This window comes from Pezoporus occidentalis, unplaced genomic scaffold (genome assembly GCF_034315485.1).
Source record: "Pezoporus occidentalis ecotype Australia unplaced genomic scaffold, CSIRO_AGI_Poc_V1 ctg21, whole genome shotgun sequence".
NCBI classification, from domain to species: Eukaryota; Metazoa; Chordata; class Aves; order Psittaciformes; family Psittacidae; genus Pezoporus; species Pezoporus occidentalis.
In genome coordinates this window covers 9,696,296-9,712,645 of record NW_026913964.1, presented here as the reverse complement: position 1 = coordinate 9,712,645, position 16,350 = coordinate 9,696,296, and the positions used below count along the sequence as shown (strand labels likewise).

The window sequence follows — 16,350 nt, the reverse complement described above, 5'->3', positions numbered from 1 at the left end:
AGTATCAAATAACACAGCTAGAAAGTGTTGGTTTAATTTTTATTTAAGAAGGGAGTCTGTCCTGTTGTGGATCTGAAGAGAGTGAAATTTAGATGCTGTTAGTTCTCCATCACAGTGTTCCTTCAGGCTAAACATTCCTTGATAGTTCTTAATTTCTGAAGTTGTTTCCACATAACTGTGGATCTGCAGTGCAGTAAGATCATGTCTTACCTTGTACCTGTAATACAGTACTTGCAGGATGTGTTAATCTCATGCCCCTGTGAGTTTAGCTGAAGTCAGCTCCTTTTCCAGTAAATCTCCAGGTAAGCAGATAATGTTAGGCTAAGTTTAATGTTTAAATAAAAAAAAACAAAACACTTGAATATTCCTACTTCTTGCATTTTGCTCCCAATAGGTCCATGCTCTTCACATAGCTTGTGTTAGCCATTACAGTGCATAAATAAAGACACAGCAGGATTCCACTATCTTTCATGTATGAGTAGGGTATTTTGGAAAGGAGAGGGTATGTGGACAGGATGGAGATTAAGTTTTAAATCTTATGAATGATATCTGGAAATTTTTCTATATGTAGATGATATAGAGTACAAGTTGTCCCTAAGACTAGTCAATTTGTAATATAATACAGTCAGTGCAAGTAGTGTCTTTTTTGGTATCTCGTTCCTTATATTTTTCTCAGTGTATGTAGTTGTTTGTATGCTAAGGGAGTAATGCTGTTACCAAATCAAATGCTCCTATTTGTATATTCTTGGATTCCATAGCTGCACAGGATGGTGGTTGTTTTCCTGTTGTAGGATGGGCTGCAAAATGGAAAGTCCTCATTTAGCAGAGCATCTAAATTTGGAAATCTTCAATCAACAGAACATTATCAAGAAAAAAATAACATTAAAACATTTAAAGACACTGACAGCAGTTGCTGATTATTGCTTTTCTGTTGACTGCAGGGGAAGGAAGAACTTCCTTCCCTGGTGAGGTTTTTGGGGTTTTTTAGGGATTATTTTAAGGGTTTGGTTTTTGGGATGTTTTTAGTTTTTTCCTGTGATTAGCTTAGGTGTAGTTTCTTTCACTCTGATTTGATGGCGATTTATAAGGCAGAAGAGATAGGTTGCTTGTTTGTGTTCCCATACAGACAAAATGAAGGCAAAAAGGGATTTTTATTAGGTTAGATTGAGCAAGTGTTATGAAGCACTGTTTTCAAGTGTTCTCTAATCTGTTTAGCAATTTCTTGTGTTGTATAGTTTGTATTTTTTTCATCTTGCTCTAAATTTAAGGATTTTATGGTTAAGCTTTTTTAGGACATGTTTGGTGTCTCCTGATCTAGACAGAGTTTTTGTTTGGGTGGTGGTCAGTGGATTTGGGCAGGGGAACTTGTTTGATAAACCTGCTATTCTAAGCATCTGCTCTGTGGCTGTTCACTGGCAGGGGACTAGGATCAAGGATTCAGCTGATCCCTCATGGTCCTGTATAGTAAAGTCCACCGAAGTTTAGGGAAAAAGGGAGAAGGACCTAGTGAAGCAGTGTGGTTCCATAGTCTGTCTTTTGTCAGTATTTTTGCATTTACGGTAGAACATTGACTAAATGGGGCAGTGTGTCCATCTTTTGTTTTGAGATGTCACACTTCAGAATACTGACATACAGTGTCATATTTTACTACTGTCCCGTTATGCTTCTGGATGATCTTGTATCTCACATTTATTCTCTCTAATCAGCAAATCCTTTTCCAAGTCCAAGGCTCTTTTTCTGAGGTGGTGTTTGGGGTTTTTTGTTTGTTTGTTAGTTTTGTTGGGTTTTGGGTTGTTTTTTTTGTATTTTTTGTTATTATTGGTTTGGTTTGGTTTTTTCATATACTACTGGTTAGCTTTTTCTCTTAGAGGTTGCAAGAATCTCTTTTACAGGTGTGTTGGTTAGTCTCTTCCAGTATTTTTTTTTTACTTACAGTAAGGATGTCAAGATTCATTGAAAACATGGATGGGGGAAAATAAAGAAGAGAAAATCAGCTTAGATATAACTAGATTTCTAGGAAGCTGTACATGGAATCTTCTGAAAGAACAAAGATGTTCAAGTCTGTTTAAAAAATACAAGCTTTAAAGCTGTACTTGAATGTACCTTGTTTTTTGTAACTTCCGTAAATTCTGTACATTGCATTTTAGCAGATTCCTCTGAACTGCTGAGAATGAAATTACCTTTGCAACAACCATTTTAACAAGAAAGATTTAATGAATTCTCTTCCTATTTTTGAAAACTAAGTCCACTATGTAATCGGTTCCTGGTTTTCTTGAATGACTTAATCACAACTGTAATAGAAATCAGTGTGGTGTGAATGCATGTCGCACCCAAAGAATCAAGGTCTTCTGTCTAATCTGGGATATAACAGCATGCTGAAATAAGCCATTGCTGTTTCAGATGTTTGACTTTAACTTCTCTAAGCCCCAGATCATCATAAGTGAATGAGGCAACATGAGTTAGGCAGGAGGATGAATACGTAATGATGATTAAAACTATTGAGGGACTCTGCTAGAAAAATCCCTTTGTTTTGGTTTTGGGTTTTTTGTTTGTTTCCTCCTCTCACCCACTTTAGATTCAGGGAGGTGAAGAAGTACACAGTTAGGGCTGAAATATGTCAATTTTAATGCAGAACTCCAGAATTCCACTGTTCCCTGAAATTAAGATTATTCTTTTCATGAAGCTTATATATAACATGTAGGGTAGTGCTAAGTAAATTATAAAACTATTGCAGTATTCAGTATCCTCTAAAGTAGGAAGATTGGAAACAAAAAGTTTTGTTATGGTATCTATTGTTGGGTAAAAATAAAAATAACAGGTTACAATGCTATATATAATAAGTTTCAGTTACTTGATCTCAATTTGGCATAGCTTGCACTTAGGCCAGAAATTTACATTAATATAAGGGAAAAGCAAATGTCTGCGTATCTGTAACTCAGAGCAGTAAATTTCATTGTCTGAGCCTTTCTATTTATTTTGATTGGATAGAATCAAATTTGGTTTGAATGAGTAGTGGTAATTCAGTCCAGGATATAGATTTCCCGTCCTGACAAAGTACTAATATTTTATTATCTATGGGAGATTTTAATCTCTTAATAGTGTTGCTGAAAATATCATGCTGAGAGAATCTGCCCCACAGCTGAGAAACATGCTTTAACAATTACACAGTGAATAGCTAGTCTATAAGGCAGAGGATAGGATTAGTTTCCATTCATTCTTAGTTTGCTCATTTAGGTCATCTAATTAAAGTCATTTCTGTAAACTCCCTTTATAGTTACTTGAGGGGAGAGGAAAAGTACCTGCACATGTACTTCTCCTTATGATGGAATCTTAGGGCAAATGGGATATAGTCTTCTAAGGATATGCTCTTTGCATAATATAAATTGTAATTCAAAGGTGTAAATCAGTCTCTTGCAGTCGTTAGAATTTGAGGTTTTCTGGTAACTCTTCTGAGTTACTTACAATTAATATTAAGCAGCTCTAACTTCCGTGTTTTAGCCTAGTAGTCTATAGGTTAAGAGTATGAATTGGGTGTTCATAACATATAAATGAAAAGTTTGTGTATATTGCTTCACATATTAACTAAGTTCACATCACATATTAACTAAGTTGTTGTCTCATGAATATATTTAAAACTCATTGAAGACTTTAAAAATATTTATATGTAATGTTATATTTAAAATCTTTACAAGTGTGTATTGAAATCTTGATTATCTATTTCTGTGTACATACCTTCACATGTAGAAGTATTTAAGAATTATATGTTTCCTGTCATTCTCAGTCAAGTTACTTATATGAGGAAGATCACTCACTAGGCACCTGAAGCTCATTTTTATTATGTTTAAGTGATAAATAAGCTTTTGACAGTTGTAGTATCTTCCTTGGGTGCAGACAACTTAAGCAATGAAACCTTTGTCTTCCTTCAAGAAAGAAGAATTAAAGTATTATTGCACAGAAGGATTAAAACCAGCTTTTGAAAACTCAAGGCTTCTTGTCTGTATATTCAGCATTATACTCCATTCCATACCTTGCATGCTGGAGAGGGAGTTACAGATCAGTAGATAAATGCAGACTTAAGATTGAACATATATTACCCGAATCAAAAATAGTGTGTCATCTTAAAATACAGGGATATGCATATTATGCATATTTTTAAACCCAAGGTAAAATTAATCCTTCTCCTTTTTTTAAGCTGCCAGCTAATAAAGATGCCTTTAGGAAGACATGGAACCCTAAGTATACGCTACGCAGTCATTTTGATGGAGTTCGGGCATTAGCTTTTCATCCTGTAGAGCCTGTGCTGGTTACAGCCTCTGAGGACCATACTCTAAAACTTTGGAACTTGCAGAAAACGGTTCCTGCCAAAAAGCAAGTATATGGGTTTCTATAAAACATTGATTGTGTTTGAAATACCTTTGAAATTGATTAAACTCTTAACTGTTCTCACAGTTTTTCAGTAGAGATTTCATGTAATGTAGTAACTATTCCTGTCTCTTTCAGGAGTGCCTCTTTAGATGTAGAACCCATCTACACGTTTAGGGCCCACATGTAAGTGTTTGATGTAATTAATGCTTGATAAATATATTGTCAATGTCTCACAGATTTATAAGACACTTAATAGTAAAAGCCAGAAATATATTCTATTTTTGCATCACACAGACAAGGTCCATCGTACTTTGTAAAAACAGGTAACTACTGAGTCCCTGTCATGAATTGCAAAGTCCATGATAACATAACAGGAAGTAGCAAATGTGGTTAAGTTGCAGTGGAAAGGAGGGAAGATAATGAAATCACAGACAGTGAGTGACACCTGTGTCTTGGACTGTGGATTTTATATGTAGTATGTGAAGAAAGTTAATAAGGTAGAATTTATTAGTCTTACCTAGTATCTTTAGATACAGGACTGAGAAATCAGAAGTTAAAAGTACAGATGGCAATTATCAGGACAAAAAAAAAACAAAACAACCACCCCACCCGAAAAAAACCAATCTCAAACCAAAAAAAAAACAACCCAAATTAAATGTGGATTCAGTGAGTGAAAAATCAGGAGATCACACAAGTGGCTAGGAGGGCTCTGAATTCTTTTTAGGGGCTTGAACAAGAGTAAGGGAAAATTTCATTTCCAGTATAGGGCAAAGTAGTAGATAGGGCATTAGTTTATACATATGCCTTTTGGGGCTGGGGAAACTTTGAAATCAGTGAGATAATGATTGTAATCAAAAAGTTGATTAATACCTGAGTAAAGTTTTGAGTTCTTCCTTCTAATAAGAAGGCAAGGCAAAAATGTGCAGTCCGTAGCCAGTCACAGTAGTTTGAATGTACTTTGCTTATATAACTGAAGATACAGTTAGCAAGTAAGCTTCACAAGAGCTCTTTGTTAAGTGTGGAAGTGGATAGCATTTCTTTTGCTGGCCTCAAAAAAATAAAAAATGAGTAGCTTGTACTGTACATACTGTCATCACCCTCCTCCTTCCCTTAAGCCACTTGATAGATCGTAATGTCTTTAGGCTTATTAGCTAAGGCATAAAAGATTCATGCCTAGGGCTGGATGGCTAATTTGGCCTCATGTTTAAATACAAGTATTCTTTCAAGTGATTAAAGTGTTCTTTGAGGGTCAAAGAACAATTATCTCTTTCTGTATCTGAATTTTGGCTATTATGTGGGCTTTTGTTAATATCAGAAAGTAAGGTTTGGGGAAGTCTTGGTACAAAACTGATCCCCACCCGGACTTCCAATAAGACTGGTAGCAAAGTAATTTTACTATTTTTCCCCTCAGGCAGGCTTTGAGCAACATTCCCTTTCAGCCCACTATTTTTCTTCACTTTGTCAAGTATGTAGGTGGATTCAAGCATACTCTTCGTTTCCACCATCTTCAAATATGTCATTTTAGTTTGCTCATCTGCACTTAAAACAACTGGTGAACATCTTATGTCCTGAGCATGGCCTGTCAGAGCAGCCAGGCATCTAATTTTGGTGACGTGGTTTTACAATACAGTTAAACCTACCTTAGTAGTGAGGCCAAAGGAGTGGACTTGCTTCTTTCTTTGGGCCACAGCTTGTACTTGTCTGATACCACAGCAAGCAGGTTGAAGAAGTTAAAACCAGTAAAAGTCTAATCTTGGCCCAAAAGTACTCTTCCTAGGATAATTTTTTCTGAACCATTTACTGGGGCATAGGTTACTCTCATTTCCTAAAATAGGATGAGAAAGTAGTTAGCGGCGAGGGAGTAAGAGCTACAACCACCTTTATCAGCATAGCTGGCTATTAGGTTGGCATAGATGCACTGTAAAAATTTGCCATTTGTAGGTGTAGTTGCTTCTGAGAAATAAGGTGGTGGTCTTTGAATTGCTTGAATTCAGATAGTTTTAGTTAATATGTTCATATTTTAATAGAGGTTGGTATCACTTGTTGAGCGGAATTGTTTCTTCGGAGTTTGAAATTTTTTAAGTACTTGATCCAGTCCCGTTGTTTTTTGGAAGCAGATAGCAAGATTTTCACTTCTGTCCCGTAGGCAGTACCAGTGAACTACTTTTTCTCTGTCTCCCAATAGTGGACCTGTATTGTCATTGGCAATTAGTTCCAATGGAGAACAGTGTTTCAGTGGCGGTATTGATGCAACCATCCAGTGGTGGAACATGCCTAGCCCCAACGTGGATCCATATGATACCTATGGTAAGTATTTTTAAAAGATAAACAGCTTTGACCACTGTCTTCAACATTTTGTGGACTGTAACTGCTATTTGTCAACTAGATTGTGTGTTTCAACTTTGTGTATGGTAAAGTGTCTGTTTATTTCACTTGGCGCTAGTGATTTACTTTGTATAGAGCTGTAAGAGGAAGACTGGCAATTTCTGATGTTTAAACAGGAAATAAAAGATTAATCATAACTCTTATTTTTTTTTTAAGAAACTAGTTTGAACCAGAATTCCAAATTTTTGAATTATTATTTCTTTGATAGGAATTTCTCAGAAAACTACGAAGAGTATGCTCAAATTCAGTGCCCCATGTTTCTGACAGGCAACTCTGTTCCCATAGCCAGTGTCTCTAAAATGAGTTGATAACTGTTTGGAGAACTTTGCATCACTATCCTGCCATTTGTGGTGATAAGCATTTTGTGCATAATGAAATTCTAAGGGTGCAGTTTCATGGTTCACTGAAGACTGAATGGGGCAGTCAGCTTCCTCTCTCCCTTGTGTCATTGTTACGAGTGAGCTAATGCAACACTCAGGCTGCATAATCTGTGGCAGTGAGATGGGAAGCAGTGCTGTCTTGCACCGATTTTGGAAGGCCGCTATTCTCAGTCCCTTAAAACAAATATGTAAGCTCAGATTGTGGCTCTCTGCTAAAAAAATTATTCATTGTAGTCTAATCACTAAAAATGCCCTGATGAGTTCATGCAGTTAAGATAATAGGTATCAGTTTCATGGACTTCAGACAGAACTGTCTCTACTCAAGTGACAGGGTTGGTTTTTTAAGAGAGAGCTCTAATTAGTAGCAGTTGGGATTTTTCTTTTGGAGTGTTTTTTATTTGTTTTTGCCTCTGGAGTTTGTGTTTGTTTGTGGGTGTTTTTGTTTGGTTGGTTATGTTGTGTTGGTTTGGTTTTTGGTTATACAAAATGACCTCCTGTGTAATATTCTAGCTGTTATTTAAATAGGAGGGCCGGGGGGGGGGGGGGTGTGTTATATGGCAGTTTAATGTGGGATTTAACTTTTATTGAGATATAAAAAGTACTTAATATTTCTTCACTAAAAAGGTTTAATTTCTGAGCTTTTGTGTTTTGTTTTTTTTTTTTTTCTGTTTTTCCAGAGCCAAACGTTCTAGCTGGCACATTAATTGCTCACACAGATGCAGTCTGGGGTCTTGCTTACAGCAGTGTAAAGAATCACTTACTATCTTGTTCAGCAGATGGCACTATTAGATTATGGAACCCACCAGAAAAAATGCCCTGTATTTGCACTTACAATGGAGAGAAAGGTAAGGTTTTGCAGTGATTTTTGAGACTGTAATGAGGCAGCTGATGGTGCATCTGGGCTCATTATCTCCATTTAGCCTAACCAGGGAACAGGACTAAAAGAAAAATCTTTTAATAAAATAATGCTTATGTTGTAGCATTTCTTCAAAGAAGGGAATGAATTTCTTTAAAGTACGAGTATAAAACAAACGGCATATTTAAATTGTCAAGAATTTCAGAAGGGTTTTAGTCTTTCTAAAGTAATTTTTTTCTCTTTCTAGAGCATGGAATACCTACATCAGTTGACTTTATAGGTTGTGACCCTGCTCACATGGTGGCATCTTTTAACACTGGCAACACAGTCATCTATGATTTAGAAACATCCCAGTCAGTAGTAATGCTTTCATCACAAATAGAATCTGGTATGTAAAGCTCTTCTGTATTAAATGCCTATCTTGAATAAGGTACATTTATCAAAGTTGTATTATATGGTGAAGTAAATTAAAATATTTCATTCCTCTACTGCATCATGCAGTTTCGAAGTTGGCTACATGCTTAGAACAGACACAGTGGAAGAGATTGTGGATTAGCAGGATTTGAAAGTGGTCATGGCAAAAATAACGGATTTTGTTCTCAGCTGGATTTTTCAAGATTCAGTTGTCTGAATTGCATTAAAACACAGTTTTCATTATATAGCTTTGACATGGAGGATATTAAGATAAGTAAATAATTAAGCAGAATATTAGTTCAGTATCAAATTCTGCACAGGTCGTGATTATACACTTTCTCCTGTGGAACTTTTAATATTAGAAATTCTGTTGCCACAAATAAGGAGCTGCAAAGATGTAGCTTTATAAGAATCTGATGAAGCTGTGGACAGAGGAGTCTTCTTAGCTTAAACCTGTGAAAGTACTGCAGAAGGAAAACCTCCAGTTTCTGGTCATTCCTTACTATGAAATGAAATCTAAAAGAATAATGCAAGAGGAGAATTAGCTTCTCCCCTCTGAATAATCTAGTTTACTTAGTTGATTATACTTGGAAGTAGGTAGGTTACATAAGGGCTTCAACACAGGTAATAAACCTGTGTAAAAGAGATATTCTAGGTAGTTTGCACAAAAACTAGCATCAACATCACAAATAAGAAAAATGCCTTTTTGAGTTCAGAGTGAGAATCACAGAATCATAGAATAGTTAGGGTTGGAAAGGACCTTAAGATCACCCAAGTTCCAACCCCCCTGCCATGGGCAGGGACACCTCACACTAAACCATATCACCCAAGGCCTCATCCAACCTGGCCTTGAACACAGCCAGGGATGGGAGCATTCAGAACTTCCCATTCCAGTGCCTCACCACCCTCACAGTAAAGAACTTCCTCCTTATATTCAATCTAAACTTCCCCTGTTTAAGTTTGAACCTATTACCCCTTGTCCTATCACTACAGTCCCTAATGAAGAGTCCCTCCACAGCATTCTTACAGGCCCCTTTCAGATACTGGAAGGCTGCTATGAGGTCTCTGAAGAGCCCAAACAAAAAATTAAGGGAACAAGCCTTAAAACACTGGCATATCAAGATAAAGTGTTTCTGAAAGTGTATTCTAAAAACTTGTAAAGAGAGTCTAAACCATTCATTGTTTCTTTCTATACCTTGAAATAAGACATAAGTATATCTGACAGTATCATAAGTTAGGTTGACTTCAGATATCTAAATTCTATCTCTTCTTTTTTCTCCAAGCTAAATCTTTTTAATCTGAAGGTATGAGGTGTGTGCTAAACACATCCTAGATGCCAGAGTTTGTTTCCACTTGACTAGTGGAAACAAACCCTGCAGTACTTGCTTGGTTTGTTTGCTATGTCTCTCAACAATCTTTCATCTATAAACCATTTGTACAGCTTTAACCTTACACTGCATTGGATGGAGACTAAGTAGCTTAGCTTCTTGTCAAGCAAGAAGCTATTATTTATTTCTTAGGAAATTCATTGATGCTCTTCCTAAAATATTATTTGTATCATATTACTTCATATAGTAAACTAAAGTGTAATGCTGAAATGTTCTCATTTTAAATTAACCCTTACTTTAAGGCAGGTGAATATTTCTTATTTTATTTTCAGGTGTACAATCAAATAATCATGTTAACAAGGTAGTAAGTCATCCCACACTTCCTGTAACTATTACAGCACATGAAGATAGACACATCAAATTTTTTGACAACAAAACGGGTAAGGATGAAGAGACCCTAACTTGTATGTATGAATATGTTTAAAGTAAATCTGTATTGGACACGGGGGGGAAGCAATTTGCACAAAACTTCCTAGTGATGCAGTTTTACACAAAAGAGAACTTTTGGTATTTCTAAGATTAAACCTCTTCTGTACCTTCTCTGGAGAGTGTTCTGCACAAGTATCACATAGAGTTGCCTTAGTTTTATTTTTTCTGTTTTTTCACTGCTAGCTTCTGTGCTAGCAATATCAAAGATAGATGAACCTTTAGTATGGCTCAGTAAGTCTCTTTTTACAAAGTGTTGACAATGTGTTGACTAACAACACTTTGTCCTACTGGGGCAGCTATTAAGTTATTTAAGGGTCTAAAAATTGCAGTTCTCACACAGCCATTTTAGGATTGGTCTTCAATGTCATTGCTATCGGTAAAGATGCTAGATGGATAAAAAGTGTGCTTATAATGGGAATGTGTTGAGAGTTCCATGTCATTTACTCATATGCTTACACAGGAGTCTGCAGTTGAAACTTAATTTCTAAAAGAATTGTATCATTCAGATATTATTCAAATCTAAATAAGCTTGTTATTTAGATTTATTTAGATTTGAGTTATTTAGATTAAAAGCTGAAAGTGTAGCTTTTAATGGCAGTGTTATTTTAAAAAGAAACAGTACTTCACAGGAAATTCACTTGTTTGTTTTGCTTTTAGGTAAAATGATCCATTCTATGGTTGCTCACTTGGATGCTGTCACAAGTCTAGCTGTAGATCCTAATGGAATCTATTTGATGTCTGGAAGTAAGGTTTTTTTTCATATTCTGTATGCTCTGTAAATTTTGCGTTTATGATTCACTCAAGTGTCTGACAAATCTGTCTTTTTTTTTTTTTTTCCTAAACAGGCCATGATTGTTCCATTAGGTTATGGAATTTGGACAGCAAGACATGTGTGCAGGAAATAACAGCTCATAGGAAAAAGCTGGATGAATCAATTTATGATGTAGCATTTCATCCATCAAAAGCATATATTGCCAGTGCAGGAGCTGATGCCCTTGCCAAAGTATTTGTGTGACATAGCAGAACAAACCTGTATCATAACAGCAGGTCTGTTTGGACAAAAAAGAGGGAATGCATCACTGCCATCAATGATAAGGTTACCAATAAGACACTACATCTGATCTGCCTGAGTGAAGGCTTTTATGTGGGGCAGGTATAAGTTGGTGAAAAGTCACCACATCTTGAACAATGTCAGGCTCATTCATTTAACTGTAATTACTGTATCTGGGGGGGTGGGAAGAAATACAAAAAAAGAAAACCAGTATTTGTAGCCTTGACTGGATATGAACCTGAGCGTATGTCTGTTCTTTAGGTGTCTTTAAGCAAACGTGGAGTCTGATCTTACAAAAGACTTTTATTTTGGACTCTGTGTGCTGCCTTAGGGTTAGGAATGTGGTGCTCTTGTGGGGGGAAGTGAGCTCCAAGAGTAGCTTTCTTTTCATCTCTTAGTAATCTTCTGTTTATCAGTTGAATGCCACAGATTCCCCTTTTAAACTTTTATTTTGCTTTAAAGAAAAGGAAATTTAACTTAAAATATTTTAGCATTAGTTGCACAAAATGTTTGGATAAAATTCTAGTTTTTATAAGTCTTTTTATATATTTAGCCTGTCACAACAGTGCTCAAGATTGTATTGATAATGTTTTTCTGCATTATAGAACCCTAAACACAGAGATCTCACTGACCCGCTGCCGTGTAACCACACTCTTCCCTTCTTTTGCCTAATACAGCTCAGCTAAGTCCTTGCATAAGGATGCTAATTCATCATCATCGCATAACTGTCTTCGTAAATAAAGGACTGTAAAATGTGTTCAAATGAAACACAGAGGGGTTAACCCCCCTGAATGAACTCTTTAAAAAAAAAATTAATCTTGGCATCCTATCACTATGTGATATTTTGTACATCTTACTGTATTTACGAGTTTATTTATCAAGGATTACCCATCTTGCTAATGGCCTATTGTTATTTATTTCACTTTTTGTTGGTCTTTATATCCTTTTATGTAGTGTGTTAAAGGGCCCTGTATATCTATTATGGCACTCTTTGAACAGTCTAAAATAGATGAGAAAATGGGACGTTTGATAATTCTAAAGTTGCAAACCAGGATTTTTTTTTTTTTTCTTCTGGTTAAGTACCTGGAGTGGAGTTGATTCCAAAAACCAACCTTGTTTCAGAACTTTTGGAGTGAAACTTATTTTTATTTGCGTTTCAAATAGAATACAAAAGTAGTTGATTCAAGATTCATAAATCTGCTGTGTTTTGACTAGTTATTCCCTGCTTTTATTTTATTTTCAGATGTGCTTCAGTTTATGGTGTAACTAAAGATTTTGTTTGTGTAATGCATGATTAATACAATAAAGTATTTTTTCTAGTCTTCCACAAAACTTTTCTGATCAGTTTGCGAGTTTTGATGAGTTTTGTAAGGTTTCTGTTTTACAAACTATGAATCAGCAAATTTTTAAGATTGTACCACATAGCGAAAGTACAGCTGTTGAAAAATAATGTATATAAAATGCATATAATAAATATTAAATGGTGTACCTGTATGTTACTGTTGGCTACATTATTTTGTGTTACACAGTTTGAAAGTGTCATTCTACCAATTACTAAATTAGATCTAAATTTTAGAAAAATGACCATTTGTTTATTATGCTTAGAAGCTGCTTTGCTTTTGGAAAATTGTACTAGTTGTCTGGATGTCAACCAACTGTTCAGTTTCAAGCAGCAGTACCCACATATAAGAACATGTTTCCACGGTATTTCTTAAAATTTTTACAAGAACAAATTGAAAATTGCTGGTGTGTTCTTACAGTCTTTATAAATGATAATTGCACTGTTTTTCACTATCTCTATAGATGAAGTGATTCTCAAGTGATTTAGGAGCCAGAAGGATACTCTGTTTTTTATTTCAAACTGTTACTGAATCATTGTGTTGAATTGAAAAGAAAAACAAAAATTTAAAAATTATTTGCAAATGCATAAAATTTGCCCATATGTCAAATATTATCTATTAACCTTTGTCCATTTCTTTACAAGTACTCCAGTGAAGATGATGCATAAATGTCTAAGCTGCAGGTCAACATTTAGCTACTCCATGATGAGTCACTTTCCTGGAAGTATATCAGCAGAAACAGAATACCACAATATGGATCTTAGATTTCCATGTAAAAGTAGTATGTTTAGGTATAAATTACCTTAAGCTAGAACATGTTCCTATAAGTGGTTGTAACTGCATTGTTCCGTGTAAGTTTCCACTTTTGCAGTGAAAATGTATCTCATGCCATCTCATGTCAAGCAAATTAGATTTAAAAAAAAAAAAAGGTGCTTATGGTAGGCAGAATACTGCAGTTCTATTCTGAAATTAATTTTGGTTTAGTAATAATGTTATGTTGTTTTGAAATGTTACAGTAAATTATAATTGTATAGAAATTGGAGAATTTTGTCCTTTACCATGAAGATTAAGATGAGGCCTTTCAATAACTGCTTGTAGGACATTAAGACTTTACTTTTGAAAGTAACATTCAGCTGATTTGCACTTTTTGTTCCTTCCAGTCTAAAGCATTCAACTAATCAACAGACAAGAGTATTTGAATTTTATTGGAAGTAATTTCATAATCGCCTTTTCTGAAGCCAAACATTGTTTCTGGCAGCTTTTCCAGACTGCTGCATTTTAATGCTTAAATGAAATGTGGTTGTTTAATAAACATTGCCATGCATAACATTTACTTTTTTTTTTCCTGAATTGTATTAAAATTGAAATGGTAAAACCAAAAATATTTGCTTATTTTCCTTTTGAAATTGAAATCTTCACAGTCATCTTAGTTCACTAATGCGTAGTGAGTCAGATGCTGTAGTGAGGCTTCATTTATTGACCTTTAACAACACTCTCCAATACAGTCTTAGTTGGCTTATTGTGAGGTGTAACATGCTAAAACCGTAATTAGGTTTTTGTTTTTTTTGAACAGAAGAACTGTAGCACTGATGATGGGTGGGGGAAATGATAATGCTGAAATAAATGTTTTAATTTAGGAAAAACACTTCAACTTAGGCAAGGACCGTTTTACTTGTCTTTTGTAAGACCCAAAGGACTTGTACTCAGAACCTGAATGGAAAGAAATCTGAATGTGTTTAAGAATACATTTAGCACTTAGGGTATGATTCATGTTAACGGATTGACTCCCCATCTTGTGTTTTATTGTGGGAACTTAAAAAGCAGATGTGTTGGTGTCTGCAGTCCAGCATCTTGTCTACATAAAATTAAACACATCTGAAAAAGGGTGTAACATGCCCTGATCAAGAACCTTCTGTAATTTAGAAATTCAAGGGAAGAATTTATTTGCCAGGAGCTTATTGGTAGATTTTCCTAGTGGAAAAGCTGTGGGCTTGATGATACCTTATCAGAGGCTGTCCATTTCTCCTATTTGGTATAGATTGTTTTAAAACTGATACCATTTTCTGTCCTGCCATACTGTTATTAGGTGCTTCTCTAGCATTTCCCATTGCAAGTCAGTGGAAAGCTGCTTGATCACACAGTGCTGACTGCTGTTTCTTCTAGCTACCATATCATAGAAAAGGCGTCTCAAAAAATGCATCCCAGTTGAACAACTGCTATTTCTGCAGGGATGCTAAGGACGGATAAGGTGGTCTGCATAAATCCTGCTGGGAAAAACAAGCATACTTTTTTTTTTTCCTTTTAGTTGTGTTTGGTTTCACTACATGTGTATTTATGTTCTTTTTAAAAAAAAAAAAAAAATGGAAGACTCCAGAATTACTGTTAAATGCTGCATCTGAAGTCACCAAGAATGAAGGTTTAAGTTCCATATTTAATACTTGCTCTGTTGGTAAGTGGAGAATACACATCTGAGTCCTGTGCAAACTAAACAGCTTATATTAATATTTATTAAAAAATAAGCTAGAAAACATTATAAATGTTACAAAAATACATTGTTTTATTTTCTAATTTTAGCATAGAATCAAATTTGAACTGACTCCCATGTTGTTTTCCACTATCTTTTTAGTTCTCCCTCTTACCTGGATATCTTAATGACACACACCCCCCGTAACAGAAGTCAACTAGACTTCCTGATAGCACTTCTATAGTAACAAAATACTCTTAGTTTTGAATATTTAGAGAGTTTAAGGATGTTAATTTAGCTCCAGTGAGATCCCTAGTAATGAAGAGGAGGCAGTGTGAGGTAGCCTAGGTCGTAAGGTTCCCATTCTTTACAAATTTCCTTAATCCTTTGAAATGTGATAGTGTTATCTGTGTTTTAAAGACTGATTTACTGTGTGGCTTGTAGAATTGTTCATGTCTATCATAGAAGATAAGGGTGAGATTCATAATCTCTTAAAGTGAAATGCTCCATTCTACTTCAGAGAGTACTGGACAGCTTAGATAAATATTATTCTAATATTTATTAGAATAAATATTTCACTTGGTGATTGGTGATCAAGGGGTGTTTGCTTTGGGATGTCTTTGACTTGGATCTGAGATCCTTTACCCTGAAGGGAGAATACCAACATAAAACAGTGGTTTGCAGCTCTATCCTCAGGTTCCCTTCTGACAAAAATTAAACGGGATTGGCTATGCAACTAGGATGTTAAGCAGTTTTCAATGTAACTTGAACAGGAGCTTTTTTTTAGAAGAACGTTTTTTATAATGTTACAAAGATTTTTAATTCTATTCAGTCTTAAGCATTCATTAGTGCTAGCTCACTTGCTAGCTTCCTTCTCCCATCTCTCTGCTTCCAGCTTTTCTTGAAAGCTCCCGTGGCTTTGGGAAACCTGTAGGAGGAAAGAGTAGCTTGTATAAACATCTTACTGTGATTTATGTGTGGGCTACAGGAATGTGTCTGAACTCCTGGTCGAGAGGATGAATATGATCTGGGTGTGCATAGATAGGTGTGTGGCCCCCTGCTGTGGTTGGCTCATCAGGTGAGGCCAGCTGTGGGGCCAGCTGGCAAAGGCAGTAATGGCTGCCACTGGGCTGGGGACAGTGAGGCTGCAGGACTTCAGCGTCCTGTGAGCAGCCAGAGTAGGAGATTCCCTCCCTGCCTGCAGATGTGTTGGTGGAGGGCAGAGAGCTGGAGAGCTGCTCACTGTTGGTCACATTCTCCTCAGATGTTTCCTGCCTT

General features: G+C 35.8%; 1 protein-coding gene across 5 annotated transcripts in view; it reads left to right on the top strand.

Moving 5' to 3' along the window:
* STRN3 (striatin 3) overlaps positions 1-13,937 on the top strand; it is a 44,165-nt gene extending 30,228 nt beyond the window's left edge. For all 5 annotated transcript variants that reach the window (XM_062619386.1, XM_062619385.1, XM_062619388.1 and 2 more), the window contains 8 exons: positions 4,193-4,368; positions 4,501-4,548; positions 6,551-6,672; positions 7,808-7,975; positions 8,234-8,374; positions 10,061-10,168; positions 10,875-10,961; positions 11,063-13,937. In XM_062619386.1, the coding sequence (XP_062475370.1) occupies positions 4,193-4,368; positions 4,501-4,548; positions 6,551-6,672; positions 7,808-7,975; positions 8,234-8,374; positions 10,061-10,168; positions 10,875-10,961; positions 11,063-11,232 (1,020 nt within the window). In that variant the 3' untranslated portion in view covers positions 11,233-13,937. The remainder of the gene's footprint in view (positions 1-4,192; positions 4,369-4,500; positions 4,549-6,550; positions 6,673-7,807; positions 7,976-8,233; positions 8,375-10,060; positions 10,169-10,874; positions 10,962-11,062) is intronic.
* The last annotated feature ends 2,413 nt before the right edge of the window (positions 13,938-16,350 follow it).